General features: G+C 44.0%; 1 protein-coding gene across 4 annotated transcripts in view; it reads right to left on the reverse strand.

The window, feature by feature from the left end:
- The window catches only part of DTWD2 (DTW motif tRNA-uridine aminocarboxypropyltransferase 2), a 734,040-nt gene that overhangs the window by 262,729 nt on the left and 454,377 nt on the right, over positions 1 to 16,934 (reverse strand). For 3 of the 4 annotated variants that reach the window (XM_078677367.1, XM_078677368.1, XM_078677370.1), the window contains 2 exons: positions 3,492 to 3,684; positions 477 to 593 (listed from right to left, as the gene is read on the reverse strand). In XM_078677367.1, the coding sequence (XP_078533493.1) occupies positions 477 to 593; positions 3,492 to 3,684 (310 nt within the window). The remainder of the gene's footprint in view (positions 1 to 476; positions 594 to 3,491; positions 3,685 to 16,934) is intronic. The other variant, XM_078677369.1, reaches the window with a different exon arrangement.

The following is a 16,934-nucleotide window of genomic DNA, read 5'->3' on the forward strand; positions in this document are numbered from 1 at the left end:
CCACCCGTCAATTAAATTGATGGAATCTCCATTTCTGCTAATTATGCAAAAATATTAAACTCTTTCCTGGCAAATAAGAGAAACATCCAAGAGCACTTGGAATTCAGCAGGACTGTAAACAGATGACACTTTACCACAAAACAACATCAGGCCCTACCCCCTGAACAACATAGACCCAGTCACCAACACAAAGATAGCAGGCAGGCAAATTTAACGCTCACTCCTCGTCTCTCCATTCAGCACTTAAGAGCAGCTACACAATCTCCACAACACAATAAGAGCAACAATTTTGGTTTTCATGAAAGGCACAAAAACACTTCCTAGATAGGCCAACCAAAAAGACGTTGCTCTTCCAACCATAGGAGTCAATTGTCCCTCTCCTATTCAACATTTATCTAACCCATTAACTGGACATCATCGAATCATTCAACCTTACATGTTACGACTATGCAGATGATACACAAATCGGGTCTAACCTTGGATGGCCTAGAAAACTTCCACAAGTCAAGACTTGTCAGCTGCTTCTGTGATTTAGATGCATAGATGATTGTTATCCACTTATTGCTCAATACCGCAAAGTCTGCAATCGTGACCTGTGGATAATGGCAAATACACCAGTCAATAGACATATGGTCCATCAGAAAGTGATACACAGACAGCCATGTTAAGAGAAGTCCCTGATTCCACACGGTACTCAGGTCTCAAGAAGCACGTACTACATAATGAAAACTTGGTATCGTCACTTGTGCGATCTCCAAGCTCTACTATGGCAATAGAATATACCTTGTGCCCCATTGTTGCATCAATCCCAAAATTTAATGAATGCAGCAGCAAGACATCTCCTCTGCATTACCCCAGAGATAACATGAACACAAAAACATGTCAATGAAGGAGCACATCAACAACTCAGCCAAAGGAGCGCTCTGCACTCTAAGACATCTCAGGAAAATCAAAAACTATTTATTCCCACAGACGATCTGAAGACGGTAGTGCAATCATTTGTCCTCTCGAAACTGGACTACGAAAATGCCATCCTAACAGGAACTCCTAAATAACACCTTGCCCCATTTAGAGCAGTTGTCAACACAGCTGCCAGGCTCCCCACAGGAATTAAATGATGTTATCACACCTCCCCTGCCATCAACAGTCTTAACTGGCTTCCCATCAAAGAAAGATGCATCTTCAAGACAGCTTGCATCACCCACAAAGCCCTTCATACAAAACATAAAAACAAATACCTAGAAACCAAACTATTAAGATCAGGGAGAGTCCGGACACTGAGAAGCTCCAACTCTCTTCTTCTCATTCCGCCTAATCTGAAGAAGAAATCTTCCTAGGTGCTCTCCTTCTCAGGAAATGCTCCTAAGATCTGGAACTCACTCCCTAAGGATCTCCGCTGCAACCCCTCTTTTCCTTCCTTAAAACGGAAGTTCAAATCTCTACTGCTCAACAACTAATTCAACACACACTCAAACTGCTTTATGCTGCCATCATTGACTGGATCCATCTAGACAGTCGCATGACAGTCTTCGATCTGTCTCCAACTGACTTCCTCAAGTTTCCCTGTTATGTACCTTTGTGACTCTTTGTCCATTTAATGCTGTATTGTTTTTAACTTTTCATTGATATGAATCCCCTCTTATACCTCTTGGAAGCTTACACTCACAACCAGTAAAGCTCTCTGATACCTGTGAATCTAGCTAGCATTGTAGTAAACTCAAAGATAGATGAATAAATAATTGAAGTGAGTCCTGGAAACATTTCTCAACTTACCTGTGACTAAATGATCAGTTTTGCATGGTCCACAGCACCTCCCAAGAAAAGGGACCACTATACTTACAAATTAAATTTCAGGCTAGCACCACAGATCATTTTTTGTTTAAATCGGTTTTATTGTTTTTCAGATAGGATTAGCATATACATTACTGATACAGCTTTATCGATGACAGTATGAATTGTTGATGGCATAATAAATCATATGAGTGCATATTGTGCAAACCTTTTCGCAACATCATTGAATTTGATAATACAGTGATGATCTGTATACAGCAATGGTCGTTGGTGAACGTTTGCAGATGCTATGTTTGCAGCTCAGTTTCATACCAGAGCTAAACAGTTCTACAACAATTCAACAGCCTACAAAATATACTTTGATCCAGTCAATGACTGGGTTCAAACTGGAATGGTATGGGGAGTAAAAAAACATGGATTTAGGCCCAGATCTCTGTACTGGGGTGAATGTATGACATTGTTCTCCATTCTGTCCATCAATTGCTCTCTTTTCACATCTTAAGGAGGCACTGAGCAGTCCTACTCACTCGCCACTTCACCCCCGCTGTGTTACAGTCATTACAGCATGGGGTAGATGATATGTCAGTGTTTAAGTCCAAAGCACACAAACTTAAGATTGGGTCAGAGGCAATATTTAAAGAACAGCCTGGATACCTTGCACTAATACACTATACTCACAAACCTAAAGTATCCATGGGTCTACAACAATGATCCGGATCCTGTAAACTCTGAACGAAAAACAACACTAAGATAAACGCCGCAAAAGAAGGAAAAATATTCAATACATTTTCGGATTCCCATCACTCACCAAACCTGGTGACATGCTTCATCATCTGGGTCTCCTCTTTTCAGTCATTCTGGTGACCCTAAGGGCTACAACCCTATCACAGTGATGGGGAGCCAGAGGATGTTATAGTATCGTTGTTTACACTCCTACCAGATAAGAGTAGTTGAGTGTATGGGAACCAAGTGCAGTGCGTGGGTGAAAAGTGAAGTTAAGTCCACCATTAGCGCATCCCAAAGCATAAGGGTGTTTTCTAGGGCCCAGATTATCTTCTCCGTGGAAGGCTGTGCTCTCTGCCTGCACCCAATTGGTAAAAGAGTGCAACCAGGAAGTAGCATACAGGGGATTTCTCTCTGCGAGTAATTAGGCGATTGGCCAAGATCAACCCTAAATCAATAAATCAGGATGTAACCTTATATTCCGTGCGTCTGCTGTACCTCGCTAATATGCATATGAGAATTCTTTCTCTGCAATGTAGCAACCTGTCCATTACAGCCTGCCAATGATGTGTGAGTCGAGGGCAGGTCTACAGCATATACAGTAGGTTGACATTTGCTAGCACCACAGATCATCATATATATATATATATATATATATATATATATATATATATATATATATATATATATATACATAACTGCATAAGCACATGAGCTGACTTTTACCCTTATTTTTAATTTCTCACAGCATTGCAATCACCCTTTGAATTTAATGCATTATTTTTGGAATTCATTTTCATTTTTCCTTCCCTTGTTTTGCATAGTACAAGTCACGTTGTCACTATATGTATTCTTCTAGAGCAAAAAAGATAACTGGCTGTAGTGTATTAAATAGATTTAAAAAAGAGTTGTTGGCGGCCAGTGTGGGCGAGTTATCTCTTTCATAAACCCCATGTGTAAAGCTAATGGTTTCTCACCTGTTTAGGAAGCCGGAAGATACAGTTCTTGTAAAAAATATCTTTGGCCTGACTCCATGTTCCATCAATAATTATAATGGAGGATGGGGAAGGGGTTGGGAGCGAGGCTACTTCTTCCAAGTTATCGGCTTCAGATCCAGGATACAGGATTAATGTTCCAGGCCTTCTGCACACAGCCGCTAATTCGGGGTTCCTAAAAAACAAAGGCGACATAGAAAACCCGATTTGATGCCATCATTGGTCTGATAATGAAAGTCCATACAATTTACCCTCGAGAACACATTAAAGGGCATGTGTTTGCTGTTAACTGCTAGTGGAAAGGTACTTGTATACGATTTATCTGCAAACATAAATAGCATGTTCTCATCTAAAGAGAACAGTTATTACTCTTGAATATGCACTGTAACTAATGCTTGAATATTTCATGGTTGTCACATGCTGGAAATAATGCACATACTTTATTATACATTTCTCAAAACATCTTTTCTTATGTCTTGAAAGAATGGGCACATGGTTGCACATTGAAGCTGTATCCCTACACATCTTTGCTCTGCACTCACGAGTAGACCAACAGGCCAAATAACCTTTCTCATTTCTATTTCCCCTTACTTGGAGTAAAATCAAGCTATTAGGCATCTTTGAGGGTATTCACTCTGTGAAGAGGTGCTAGGGAAATCTATTAAGCAGTTAATTTCTGGGCTAAGTTTCAGATACCTTCTTACTATACACCCCACAGACTACCGACAGTCATTTCAGTTAAACTGACATTTTACACCAGTCTCCAGGGTGGCTGATCGACCAATACTTAATCTGTGTCTCTATAAGTAATGGTTGATTGGTTAGCCCTAGGAGTTCCAGTTATGCGCAGATGCCACAGGACTCAAGCCGCACCCTACTGATGAGGCCGAATAGACCGAAACCCTTCTGGGGTTGGTTCTGTTCCTGTTAAGAGGGGTCGTGATTCAGAGGGGCCCTGACCTGGCAGTTCGAGCTGGACTGTTCCCACTGGAGCAGGACGAACGCTCATTAGCAAATAGCTGGTTCCTGTCGGAAGTGAAAGGGTAGGCATAAAAAGATGTAGCCCAGATTAATTTAAGCAATCCACCTATCACTTTTCTGTTTCTACAGTGCAACAACCTGATTGTGACAGGTATGCCCAAACATGGGTCTCATGCTCATATGTTCTGTGTAGTCCTCGAGAGAGTGGATTGAGACTAAGGACTCCTCTTCATCGACCTTGTGGAGTGTGTGGAGGTCCCTGCCCATTGTGGACCCTGTTGTTGCTGATAGTTTCCCTGGAATAGCGTGACTGCAGAGGCGAGTGGTGCGGAGACCGGGACTGCGAGGACCAGCATTCTGAGAAACACCTACAGCTGGTTCCTCTTCCCGGCAGAGCCGCGCCCCCTCCTAGTGCCACGCCCCCTGCTCATTGCTTCATTACCTCTCGCGGCCCCCGCTTCGCGGGAGCCGCTCGAGAGTGGATTGAGACTAAGGACTCCTCTTCATCGACCTTGTGGAGTGTGTGGAGGTCCCTGCCCATTGTGGACCCTGTTGTTGCTGATAGTTTCCCTGGAATAGCGTGACTGCAGAGGTGAGTGGTGCGGAGACCGGGACTGCGAGGACCAGCATTCTGAGAAACACCTACAGCTGGTTCCTCTTCCCGGCAGAGCCGCGCTCCCTCCTAGTGCCACACCCCTTTAAACTTGTAAGCACGATCCCTTAACGCGCATCGCGGGACGCGCGCGGGACGTAGCCCGGGGCGAAGCCTGGGCAAAGGGTGGGCCGTCTACGGCCGTCAAAGGACGTTAAAGGACGGGACGGGCTACCCCCCTAACGTTTGATTCCCGGTAAGAGACTATCTTCCCTATCACCATCTGCTGGAAATCCGTTATAGAGCAACGAACGATAAGACACTGTGTATTCGTCGCTGTTAACTGTGTATGCAGATTGAAACCGTTATTCCTGTGTAACCATGTCCTCGGACACTGGCAAATCAAAGAACATAACTGTTAATACATCAAAGGGGGCAGTAACTGGTACTATAGACCAATTCTTTAAACGGGTGACTATTGTCCTAGAAAAGGAAATTGCAGATACCGAAAAACGTTTATCCATTGACCTCTTAACCGGCAAACGCTCCTCTCTAGGATTGATTGGGAAAGCATGTTCACCTGATGTAATAGCCTTAGATTCCCTGAGTTGCAACGTTCCCTCCACTAGTATTACTTTTATGACTCCCCCAGGGACTGTAGGGGATGTGGGGATAAATAGGATCAACTTCAACGATCTTACGTCCCCCTCTAACCTCCTAGTTAGCCCCAACTCATCAAGACTATCCAGCTCACCCAAACTACCCGTTCCTTCCCCGGTAATCTTAGAACAAGTCGAAAACCAGCCAAAGAAAAGAAAGAGACGACCCTCTCCCTCGTCCCCAAGTACAACCACCCCCCTGGTTACAACACCCCAACCCATGCGGTCGCCCAAGTCTATTGCCCCACATACATCGAACAACAAAACCGGGTCACTTCCTGATCTAAACTTGGAGAACGAACTTCTGTCAAAAATAGAGGTTATAGTGAAGTCACTTCTACTCCCTCTTTTGGAGAGAACGAGACTAATAAGCACACATTTAGACAAGTTGGGTAAACAAATAGAAGGGAACACCTTGGCCTTAACGAAATTGTCAATATCACAGCACAAAAGTCCCATCCCAAACTCTACTGTCCCTAATGCCCCACAAATAGAACAACCATCTACCAGTGGAGTACCCCCAAAATCTGTCACTATGCAGTGGAAAAAAGCATTAGTAAAATCCTCAAAAGAAATAACCAATAAAGGAAAACCCAATCCATCCGTAAATACCCCAGTAAAAAATGGAACTACTGAAATTGATAGGGGAAATAATGCCACAGAGAAGAACCAAGTAGAAACAAATCTCCACTTAGCGAAGACTAATCCACCTATGATAAATAAACCAGTTAGGGAAAAGGGAGAACAGTTAATTCAGCGCCCTTAAAGATGCACACCTAGGATAGTGGATTTACCCCCTGATTCTGCCCCATATACCATCATCATGACCGGGGTTCCGGAGCTAGCAGAGGGGGTCAGAGAGAACTACCACGCCCTAAAAAATAAAACCATCTACTGGCTGAGGCAAAATAGACCCCTTCCAGCACATGTAAATGGGGAAATCTTAACAGTAAGGCGTGCTGTGTGGGTGGGATCAAGACCAAAAGATAAGAGGGGGGATGTGATAATTATAAATTTCAAGGACCATAGAGCGGTAAGGTGCATTGGTGACTGGTATGAGGCCATAGGGGGAGATAGTATTTCTACACATTATGTCAGCTACTTTTACCCACGAGAACTGATAACTAACTTAAAGCATAATCAATCGAAAAGATATCGCTCAGACTGGAGAGAAGTAGGATATCAACCCTTTCAGAAACATCTTTTTAACCAACCTCCTCAACCACTATATTCCCAGTCACAGTGGGGGAATCAGGATAACAACTACCAATCATTTCCAGAATTTAATATACCCACATTCAACCCTTTCTCAACACTGTTTGGCCTGGAAGAAGTAGACTGACTTGATAGAGAACTACCCTCCCTACTAAAATACACTCCGGCACAATCCATCAGCCTACAGGGTGACACCATTCTTATAGGTCCGGTAGAAAGACACAAACCAGAAGGGGAAATTAAGTTGGCCCGACCAAATGTGATATCCGTGAAAGGGGGGGAAAATCCTATCCTGGGGAATGCAACTAGCAGTATACCCGATCCAACATATGAAGAACGAAACTTGGTGTTAGGGACACCGGCTTCAATTAAGGAGAGTAGTACAAACGAAAGATTAGACCTTGGCAGGAAAGCAGTAAAAACACAAATCATGTTCTGGAATATAGCGGGCCTCCGTGCAAAAATTATGGATGGCAGCGTTCTGGAGTTTGCTAAAGATTATCAAGTGTTAGCCCTCCAGGAGACCTGGCTTACCACAGAAATGCATCTGACGGGATATAAAACGTACTTTTCACCAGGTATTGCAGGCACCCATGGTAGGGCAAAGGGTGGGCTGATAACTTATATAGCGAACACTATACCAGGGTTAGAAATTACCGCACTCAGTCTAGAACCCAATTACCAGATACTGAGACTGGTCTTCCAGACAAAGCGGGTCTTTCTTTTCGTAAATATGTACGACAACTTAGAGGAAAGTGAGAGAGTGAAAACACTTGGGGCTCTCCACAAGAAACTCCTCACTTGGACAAAACAAACACGAGGTTTAGAACCCCCAAGCATTGTTTGGGGTGGTGACTTTAATCACCACCCCTGTGAAAGGAAAAATAGTAACATCTGCGGTATGGGGTACGAAACAGATGAGCAAACAATCCACATTAGCCACTCAGTGGTGGGAGACTTCTTAAATGAAACTCTATCTAGTCTAGACCTAGTAATATTAAATGAAACAAATCCCCTCTGTGGGAAATTGCACCCTAGCTATCTCGGAAGGGGTAGCGAATCAACAATCGATTATATTTTGATCACAGCGACCCTTGTAAATAAGACTGAGAATTTTAGAGTGATAATAAATACATTAAGTGATCATGCTGCTTTAGCCTTTGATCTAACTATAGAGCAGGGCGATCTATCAGCACAAATCATAATGACCACCCTTGCCCAGAATAACATATACCTAAAAAAAACAAATGGTTATACTCTTAGCTGGGGGAAGATAGACCCTGATGAGCTAACAAATAAGGTAGTAACAGCGGCGTATCCGGCAATAATGAAGTGTCTAGACACTGACGCAAGAGATGAGGAAGTCATATCCCATTTTAAGATGATTCTAGAAAAGGTAAATGCATGCCTGACAATGAAGCTTAAAGGGAACATGGCAGTGAAAAAAGGATGGTTTAACCACGACTGCTCAGTGGCCCATAAAACTCTAAAAAGAGCGCTAACAAAAACTATCAGAGACCAAGAGGAGGTTAGGACCCTGAGAAAAGCATATAGGTTGGCATGTAAAGTGAGAAAAGAGGAATTAAAGAAAGCCTTATGGAATCAACTCCATGAGAGCTCACTAAATAGAAATAGCGATTTATTTTGGAAGGTGGTGAAAGCACCCTTTCTGATGGATACAAAGGACCACCCAAAAGTAGAAGTCGCGATTGAGGGACCAATCTGGGTAAATCACTTTTCGAAAATCTTTGGTAAACCTCCAGAAGTAGTGTTAATAGAAGGAAATAATAGGGAAAAACAAGGTAAACCATTTCCAATTCCATTGGAAGTAGAACTATATGAGGTAATAAAAGCAGTTAAAGCAAGTAAAGGTGGAAAAGCCCCTGGCCCGGATGGGGTACCAGTTGACTTTTTTAAATTCAAATTAGATCTGTGGGCCCCAATTATAAAAAGGGTGTTTGATGCTACCATGAAGTGTGGACTGCTCACATCTTGGACCCAATCAATTTTGGTACCAATATTCAAGAAGGGAAATAGAGAGGAGGTGTCCTGCTATCGCCCGATCTCACTCCTGGACTCGCTGGGGAAAGTACTGGGCAGAGTGGTTCTCCAGCGCTTACAGGAGTGGGCGGACGATACCGGGACCCTCTCGGACATCCAGTGTGGTTTCCGAGAGGGCTTCGGGACAACGGAACAAGCCCTGAACCTGGTCCTGATGATGGGAAAGTATGTGTCGGCTAAGCGGGAAAAGCTGTATATGGTATATGTCGACCTATCCGCAGCGTTTGACTGCGTCTGCCACGCAAAACTATGGTCAGTTCTGACTGATTTGGGAATGGATTTGGTTCTTGTAACTTTTCTCAGAGAACTATACTCCAACGCCTCCTCCAGGGTATGTTTTGGAGCACGGGGAGAACTGTCAGAGCCCTTTGCAGTAGAGCGCGGCGTCAGGCAGGGATGTGTCATGGCCCCCTTTCTCTTCTCCCTCTATACTAATGGCCTTGAGGTTGAGATGCTGAAGGGGGGCTTGGATCTGCCCCGTGTGAAAAACCGCCTGGTGCCCGCGCTCCTATACGCAGATGATGCGGTGATCTTAGCACGCACCCCACGAGAGCTACAAAAAGCCCTGAATAGGTATGCAAAATTTATGAGTAACCTAGATCTCCACATAAACATAAAAAAACGTATGTTATGGTGGCAGGCCAAACAAAGAAACATGGAAGGAGTATATTTCTTAACAACAATAAATTAGAATTAACTACCCAATACCCTTATCTGGGGATTATGATGGATGAGAAGCTTAACTGGAAAGCGGCCATAGAAGCCCGCAAACATCAACTTCGGCGATCCATTGCGACCCTTATAAAATTTGCCCAGAAATTAGGGAAAAGGCCACCAGTTGAACTACTCCATATTTATAGAGCAAAATGCCATTCCATTGCGCTATATGGGGCTGGCTTGTGGGGACATAAAAACACAAAAGCCCTGCAGGTAGCGGAGAATACCTTCATGAGATTTTTATTAGCAGTCCCAAAACGAGTATCTACTATTGCCTGTCATGCAGAGCTGGGAATGCCTCATATTGAGGATTTGGCAAAGATTGAACCTATTCTTCTCTGGCGCCGTATTTGGACATCAACAAAGAATACTTTCACCAAAGAGATTGTAGCAGACTGTATGACATTGGACCACGTGGAAAAAATAGAATGGCTAAGATACGTAAAAAATCTTCTTACTGATTTAGGGATGGCCGAGTATTACTCCAACCCGGCAACAATTGCTGAAATCCCGAAGAAAGACCTAAAAATAAGGGCATTGAGCCACATAGAAGAGTTACGTACCAGCCTAGAGAGCAAGAAACCATCAGTACAACACTCCTTGGCGGTAATGACCACATTAGAAATGGAACCCTATTTAACTTATGTCGAATCGCACTTCGAGCGCTTTTTACTAGCAAGATTCAGGCTGAACATTTTCCACAGGGTTGTAGCCTTTCCTAATAGAAACAGCTGGGAAGAAAGCTTACCGGTATGCCCGTGTGACGAAACATCTGAACAGTCAACGATTCATACCGTACTGTTCTGCAAGTACTATTCTGCACATCGTAAGCTATGGTTAATTCCCCTGTTGAGAATCCTAGGCCTTAGAAAATGTCGTCCTGCCATGCTGTGGCTCCAATTCTTAAGTTCTGAATTAATATGTAAAACTGTGAGTACTTTTTTAAAATGTATTTTTAAACATAGAGTAAATCTTTAATATAATAGCGTTTGATAATTTGGACCAATGAATAAGGGTACCAATTTTAAATGAATTTATATTAAATCTGTACTAGTCTTTGTTAAAGTGAATTTTAAATGAAGTAATCAATTGTGCAAATGCTTTTATGGTTCTACATGTAAATTGAAACCGAATAAAGATTTACTACTACTAGTCCTTGAGATGGCTACCCCACACTTCTTTGAGCTGTTATTTGGGGTATGTGATGAGAATCAGGAGCTAAGTATCTGCGGCTGTTACTTATCACAGAATCTACGAAGTCCATTTTGGCTTGTCATTTCTTTTACTTCATAAACTTTATTTATTTCTAAAACTGTAGCTACATCACAATAATATATAATCATATAAAATATATTTATATTTTATTGTGATGTATCTGCTGTTTTGTAATGAACCTTATTACTGTATAAGGCCTGATAGGGTGTTGCATGGCAATAGGGACCACCAAATATAAACTTTAGACAAAGAGCTAAACTTCAGCTCAACTGCCTGTGATCCGCTGGAGAAAACAGAAATATGAAATGTTATGGCACGAGTCGGGGGTAGTGAGAAAGATTTCACTGAATCTCATCTGATACTCAGACATGGAGACCTCAAGCTCTCATTTAAGTTTAGGAGTGTTCCGGAATGGCGTATACTGAGAAAGGGATCCTAGAGATTAGCTTGACAGACACTTCTCAGTTGTGAGTGGATATTCTGGAAACCATTTATTTATTTATTTAATGTACTTATTTAATGCATTCTTATAAAGCGCAGACTTTACCCGAAGGTGTCAGAGCACTGTACAATAGAACCAGTTACGTTACATGAGAGAACTGTTACAGGAATGGAATAAATAAAATAGCATGCCATAGAATCAAAGCGACACGGGCATAAGGCACACAATCTCAGGCACAGCAAGCACAGACTGTACAAGCAAAAATATGAATATAAATGACAAATTTCTCAATGACTAAAGAACTTCCTGGTGAAAAATAGCAGGCCATAGAATCAAAACAATGCAGGCCAACGGAACACAAAATCAAACACAACAAGTACAGGATGTACAAACAAAAATATACATATATGTGACACATTTACAATGACTAAAGAACTTCCTGGTGGGGTCTGAGAAGGGGGGAATTAGTTCTGAAAGTGTCTTTGGAATAAAAGAGATTTGAGGTCCGCTTTGAAAATCTGGATGGAGGTAATGGCACGGAGCAAAGGAGGAAGCGAGTTACAGATTCTCACCACATTACCTGAGAACAATTGTGCCATCAATTTTTCCCTTTTGAAGGAGGGGGGATCAAGAAGGAACTTTTCCGCATTCCAAAATGGTCTTGAGCCTCCAGACAATTTAAGTTTATTCGCCAGATATCGAGCGGAGGAAGAGTGCAAAGCTCTATGGGTGATGTACGCCGTTTTGTAGATAGCTCTAGCGTCGATGGGAAGCCATCTGAGAGAAGACAGGATAGGAGTGATGTGGTCACTTTGTTTGGACCCTGAGATGAAGCGAGCTGCTGAATGGAGGACGGATTTGAGGGGAGAGAGGTGAGATTTGGGGAGGCCAGTCAGAAAAGAATTACAATAGTCCAATCTCGAGAGAACTAGCGATTGGACCAAGGTTTTTAGGTCATTCTCCGGGAAGAACCGACGAATCCCCCATAAAAGGCGCAGCTGATAACGTGCGCTCTTGGCAATGGAATTGATGTGTGAGATTAGGTTGAGCCTTTTGTCAAGTATGACACCTAAGGATTTAGCGCAGTCCACAATGATGGGTTTACTGTTGAGTAGATTCAACTGATCCAACCAGGATTGAACAGGAGGCGGGGAGAGAGAGCTAGATAAGAGGGGGAATTCCGTTTTGGAGGGATTGAGAATGAGTTGGTGCACTAACATTCAGTTGTGAATAGCGTTGAGAGTAGAGCTGAGTAGTGAGAGATCATGAGGGGAAGACACCTTGAGGTATATTTGGGTGTCATCCGCATAGAGATGGTAGAGGATTCCAATTTGCTTAGGAGGTTCCCTAATGGTTCCAGATAAAGATTAAAAAGAGTGGGAGCAAGGATAGAACCTTGAGGGACGCCTTGACCAACCACCAGTGGAGACGAGAGACTGTTCGCAATCTTAATCATTTGGGATCTGTCCGAGAGGAAAGAGGCAAACCATTTGAGTACTGTGCCTTCCACGCCTATTCTCTGATGAAGAATGTTCAGGAGGGTGTTGTGATTAACAGTGTCAAAAGCTGCAGATAGGTCAAGGAGAATCAGAAGGCACGATTCCCCCAAATCGAGAATATGCAGGGCATCAACGATGACTTGCAGCAGGGCTGTTTCAGTGCTGCAATTTTGAATAAAGCCCGACTGGAACATGTCGAGGAGATTATTGTCCATAATGTGTTGGGACAGTTGTTGTGCAACACATTTTTCTGTGATCTTTGAAAGAAAAGGGAGATGGGGCGGAAGTTGTTGAGGTCATTTGCATCTGCAGTGTTTTTTTTTCAGAAGGGGGGTAACCTGTCCTCCTGTTTTGAGGACAACTGGGAGGAATCCTTGACTGAGGAAGAGATTGACTAGCCTGGTCCAGTAGGAAAGAGTGTCAGTATAGAAATCAATGGCGATGCCACTGGGTATGGGGTCAGAAGAATGGTTGGAGGGTTTGATTGGTTTGATTTTGCGGATGCATTTGAGGAGATCAACATCCGAGATGGCGTCAAAGTTCTGCCAGGTGACTAAGGCATTTCTCTCCTCGATGGGGGTGGGGTGGGTGACCTGTTCCACCAGAGATATTACCTTTTGATCGAAGAATATAGCAAACTCAGTTGCTTTCTTTGAAGCATCCTCAGGCTTGACGGTTTGGGGAGAACAATCTGGGTTTTTGATGAGGTCGAAACTTTTTTGGGTTTCTGTTTTTAGCTGAATCGAGGAGGGATCTGAAATGAGATGTTTTTTCCTGGAAGATGTGCTGGTGGTATTTGGATCTTGCTGTGCGTAAAAGAGAGAGGTTGGGGGTGGATGGAGAATGTCTCCAGTGCTTCTCCAAGATTCTGAGGTTTTTCCTTTCGTCATAGAGAGCTTTGTTGAACCAAGGAGCTGATGGGGTGGGTCTTTTCCTTTTGCTTTGGAGAGGAGCAACCTTGTCGATTTCGACTGCAAGGATTGAGAGGCAAAGGGGTGTGAGATCGTTAACATTCGTATTGGGGTCTAGACTAGGAAGTGAACGCATAGCAGAATCACATAGAATCTCAAGATAAATGTTTTTTGTGTTGCGGGACCACGTGGAGGCTCTTTTAGGTTGGCCAAGAGTTAAAATGTGAGAGAGGTGAAAAAAGAAGGGAATGAGGAAATGGTCAGACCAGTCAACACGGATGGGTGAAGCAGTAGTAATCTGGTCTGATTTGGATATCACAAGGTCCAGAATTGAGCCCTTGGCGTGTGTAATTTCCGAGCAGTGTTGGGCAAGATCGTTAGCTGAGAGAAAGGTTGCAAGCTTGTTGGCAGCCGAGTCTTCCACGGAGCCCCAGTGGAGATTGAAATCACCTAGGAAGATCTGCTTGTCGCTTTGTGAATATTGGTCACTAATGAAGTCGATGAATTTGTCAATGAAGGAAGAGCAATTACCAGGCGGGTGGTAGATGATATGGAACCTGAAGGATGAGCCTTGCTGAACTTGGAGTTCTAGGGAAAGGCATTCAAAGGTACCAAAGAGGGTGGTGGGAAAGGTTTTGATTTGGAAGGCGTTTCTGTAGATAATCGCAACACCTACCCCGATCTTGCCTGTTCTGTCGTTTCTGAGGATAGAGTAGTCAGTAGGTAACAAAAGATCAAAAGAAGTGTGAGAGGAGTCATTAAACCAGGTCTCAGTGAGAAAGAGCATGTCGAGATAGTGGTGAGTGATAGTGTCAGAGATTTCCAGTTTGTGTTTGGTTGCAGATCTACAGTTATGGAGCATACAGTGTAGCTCTGACGCAACTGTTTTGGTGATGTGAGTGTCTGGACTGATGAGGGGGATAGGGAGTAGATTATTGAATGAGGGTCCCCCTTGAGGGGGAGGCTGGTAAGTTCTGAAGGAAGAGATGGTCTGAATGGCAAATTGAGTAGCGTTGTTAGGAGAGGCGAATGGAGAGGAATTGACATTGATGGTCTTGTAGGTAGCCAATAAGTTGGTGGTGTCTGTGGGGGGACAGATTGTGGTTGATTCTATTGGGGTGCGGGAGCAAGGAACTCCTCGGGAGGTTATTAGGAGGGGGGATATCTTAGCACATAAGAGTGAAATGGACGCTTCAAGCTGGGAAATGGAAGAGTTGAGAGAATCAAATGTAGTTTCTAGAGAGAGGTGTGCTGAGCAAGGAGTGAAGGGTGGCTCAATGGTTAAGGGAGAGAGTGGCCTAGGCGAAGGAGGACAGGAGGAGGTGGGGGACCGGGGAGAGTTTTGGGGTGCGAGCGTCGAAGGTGGGGGATTAAGTGAAGTAGGCGAAGGAGGACAGTGGGATGTGGGGGTCTTGGGAGAGAGATGTAATGCAAGGGTCTGAGGGGGGAAAGAAGGTGGTAGAAAGGAGTGAATGGAGTTACTGTGATATAGAGATCATACATAGGAGGAGAAAGTTGAGAAGTAGAAATGGATGGCTGGAGGAGGAGGGGGGAAGGAGTGGGGTTATGGGAAGGCCATGGATACGGTGAGATGAGAGGAGAAGGGGCTGAACAGGTAGAAGAGGTAGGGAGGTCAAAGGGAGGCCATAGGAGTGGGGAAAAGAGAGAGGGTGCAGGCCAGGTGCCATGGGTAATGAAAGGTGAATGTAGGGGTAAAGGCACCAGGCAGAGTGGGGGGGGCGAGCAAAATGAAAGTTGTGGGAGGAGTGAGGGACTGTGCAGTCAGAGGGAGGGAAGAGGGAGGAATTACCAAGAGGGGAAACAGGGTGTGAAGCATAGGGGGGAATGTAAGATGTGGAGAGATAGGAGGTGTGAGATCAGTGGGAGGGAAGATAATGGGATTACCAAAAGGGGAGGCAGGGATGTGAGGCATGGGAGGGAGGAGAGAAGGTTGAAGGGAGATGGGAGAAGTAAGAACAGAATTAAGGGTACGTGGAAAGGGGAAGAGCGGAAAGGGGTGAGGAGAAGAGGGGAGCGAGGGGGGAGGGTAAGGCGAGTTGCTTGGTAGTTCAGATTGTAAGAAAGGTGGATTAAATAGGGGGGAAATGGGAAGGAATAATGGAGTAAGGGGGTTGGAGAAGGTAGTGGAATAATGAGGAGATGCAGGATGTAGAGGTGAAGTGGGGTGTAAAGCAGATGAGGTAAGGGGGAGGTCCCGTTGGGAAGGTGGCAGAATGGGAGGGGAGGGAATGAGAGAAGGGGGGGATAAAGGGTCGACCTGGGACTTTCGGGAGAGCGGTCTGAAGGAATGTGTGGGGGTCAAGGTGGGAGAAAGTGGACGAGCTAGAAGAAGAGGAAGAATCTAGAGAGATAGTAGTCGCAGGGGTGGGACGAAGGGAGTGGAAGATGTGGTCAAAGAGAGAGAGACAGGAGTCAGAAGCTTGGATCATGACAGTGCCCTTGTTATAAAGAGAAATGGTGAGGTAGCCATTAAAGCGAGTGGAGGGAACATTTGTAACCGCTTCCCATGCGGAAAAGAAGAGGAGGAGGAGATGTTGAAGGAATTGGAGAAGCTGGAGGACCAGAAAGGGATGTCATTAGTGAAGAAGATGAAGTTATTTTTAATCTTTCCTAGGCGCTCATTATGGAATTGGTCAACAAAGAGGGAATCTGGAAATTGTTCAATGATGTTATGCTTGAACCGTTTAGCTTGTGCTTTGGACATATAAGGGGTATAAATTACTTTGAAGCAATAGATTCCAGACTTAATTCGACTGGAAGCCATGATAAGGAGATGAGGTGAAGATGTGGTGTAGTGGACAGAAAAAGGGGGCCACTAGGATAGTGAAGGCGCAAAGAGGTGAAATAAGAGGGGTGCGCAAATTCCAGAAATCGATGAGAGTGAAACCAATAGGAGTGAGGTCAAATCAGGACCAAAGGTAGATACCCGACAAAGCTAGAAACAGGTAGAAAGGTACAGGGGAGAAGCAGCAATGAATCATGTGTGCATACCTCTTTTGTTTCTAATAGAGGAAGAGGAAGCACCAAAAGAGGGGGTTGCCCAATCCAAGATGGCCATCAAAGATTTGAAAGCATTCTTCTTTCTGTTCTAAGCACTGCCTGGTGGCAAAGG

This window comes from Lissotriton helveticus, chromosome 2_1, assembly GCF_964261635.1.
Source record: "Lissotriton helveticus chromosome 2_1, aLisHel1.1, whole genome shotgun sequence".
NCBI classification, from domain to species: domain Eukaryota; kingdom Metazoa; phylum Chordata; class Amphibia; order Caudata; family Salamandridae; genus Lissotriton; species Lissotriton helveticus.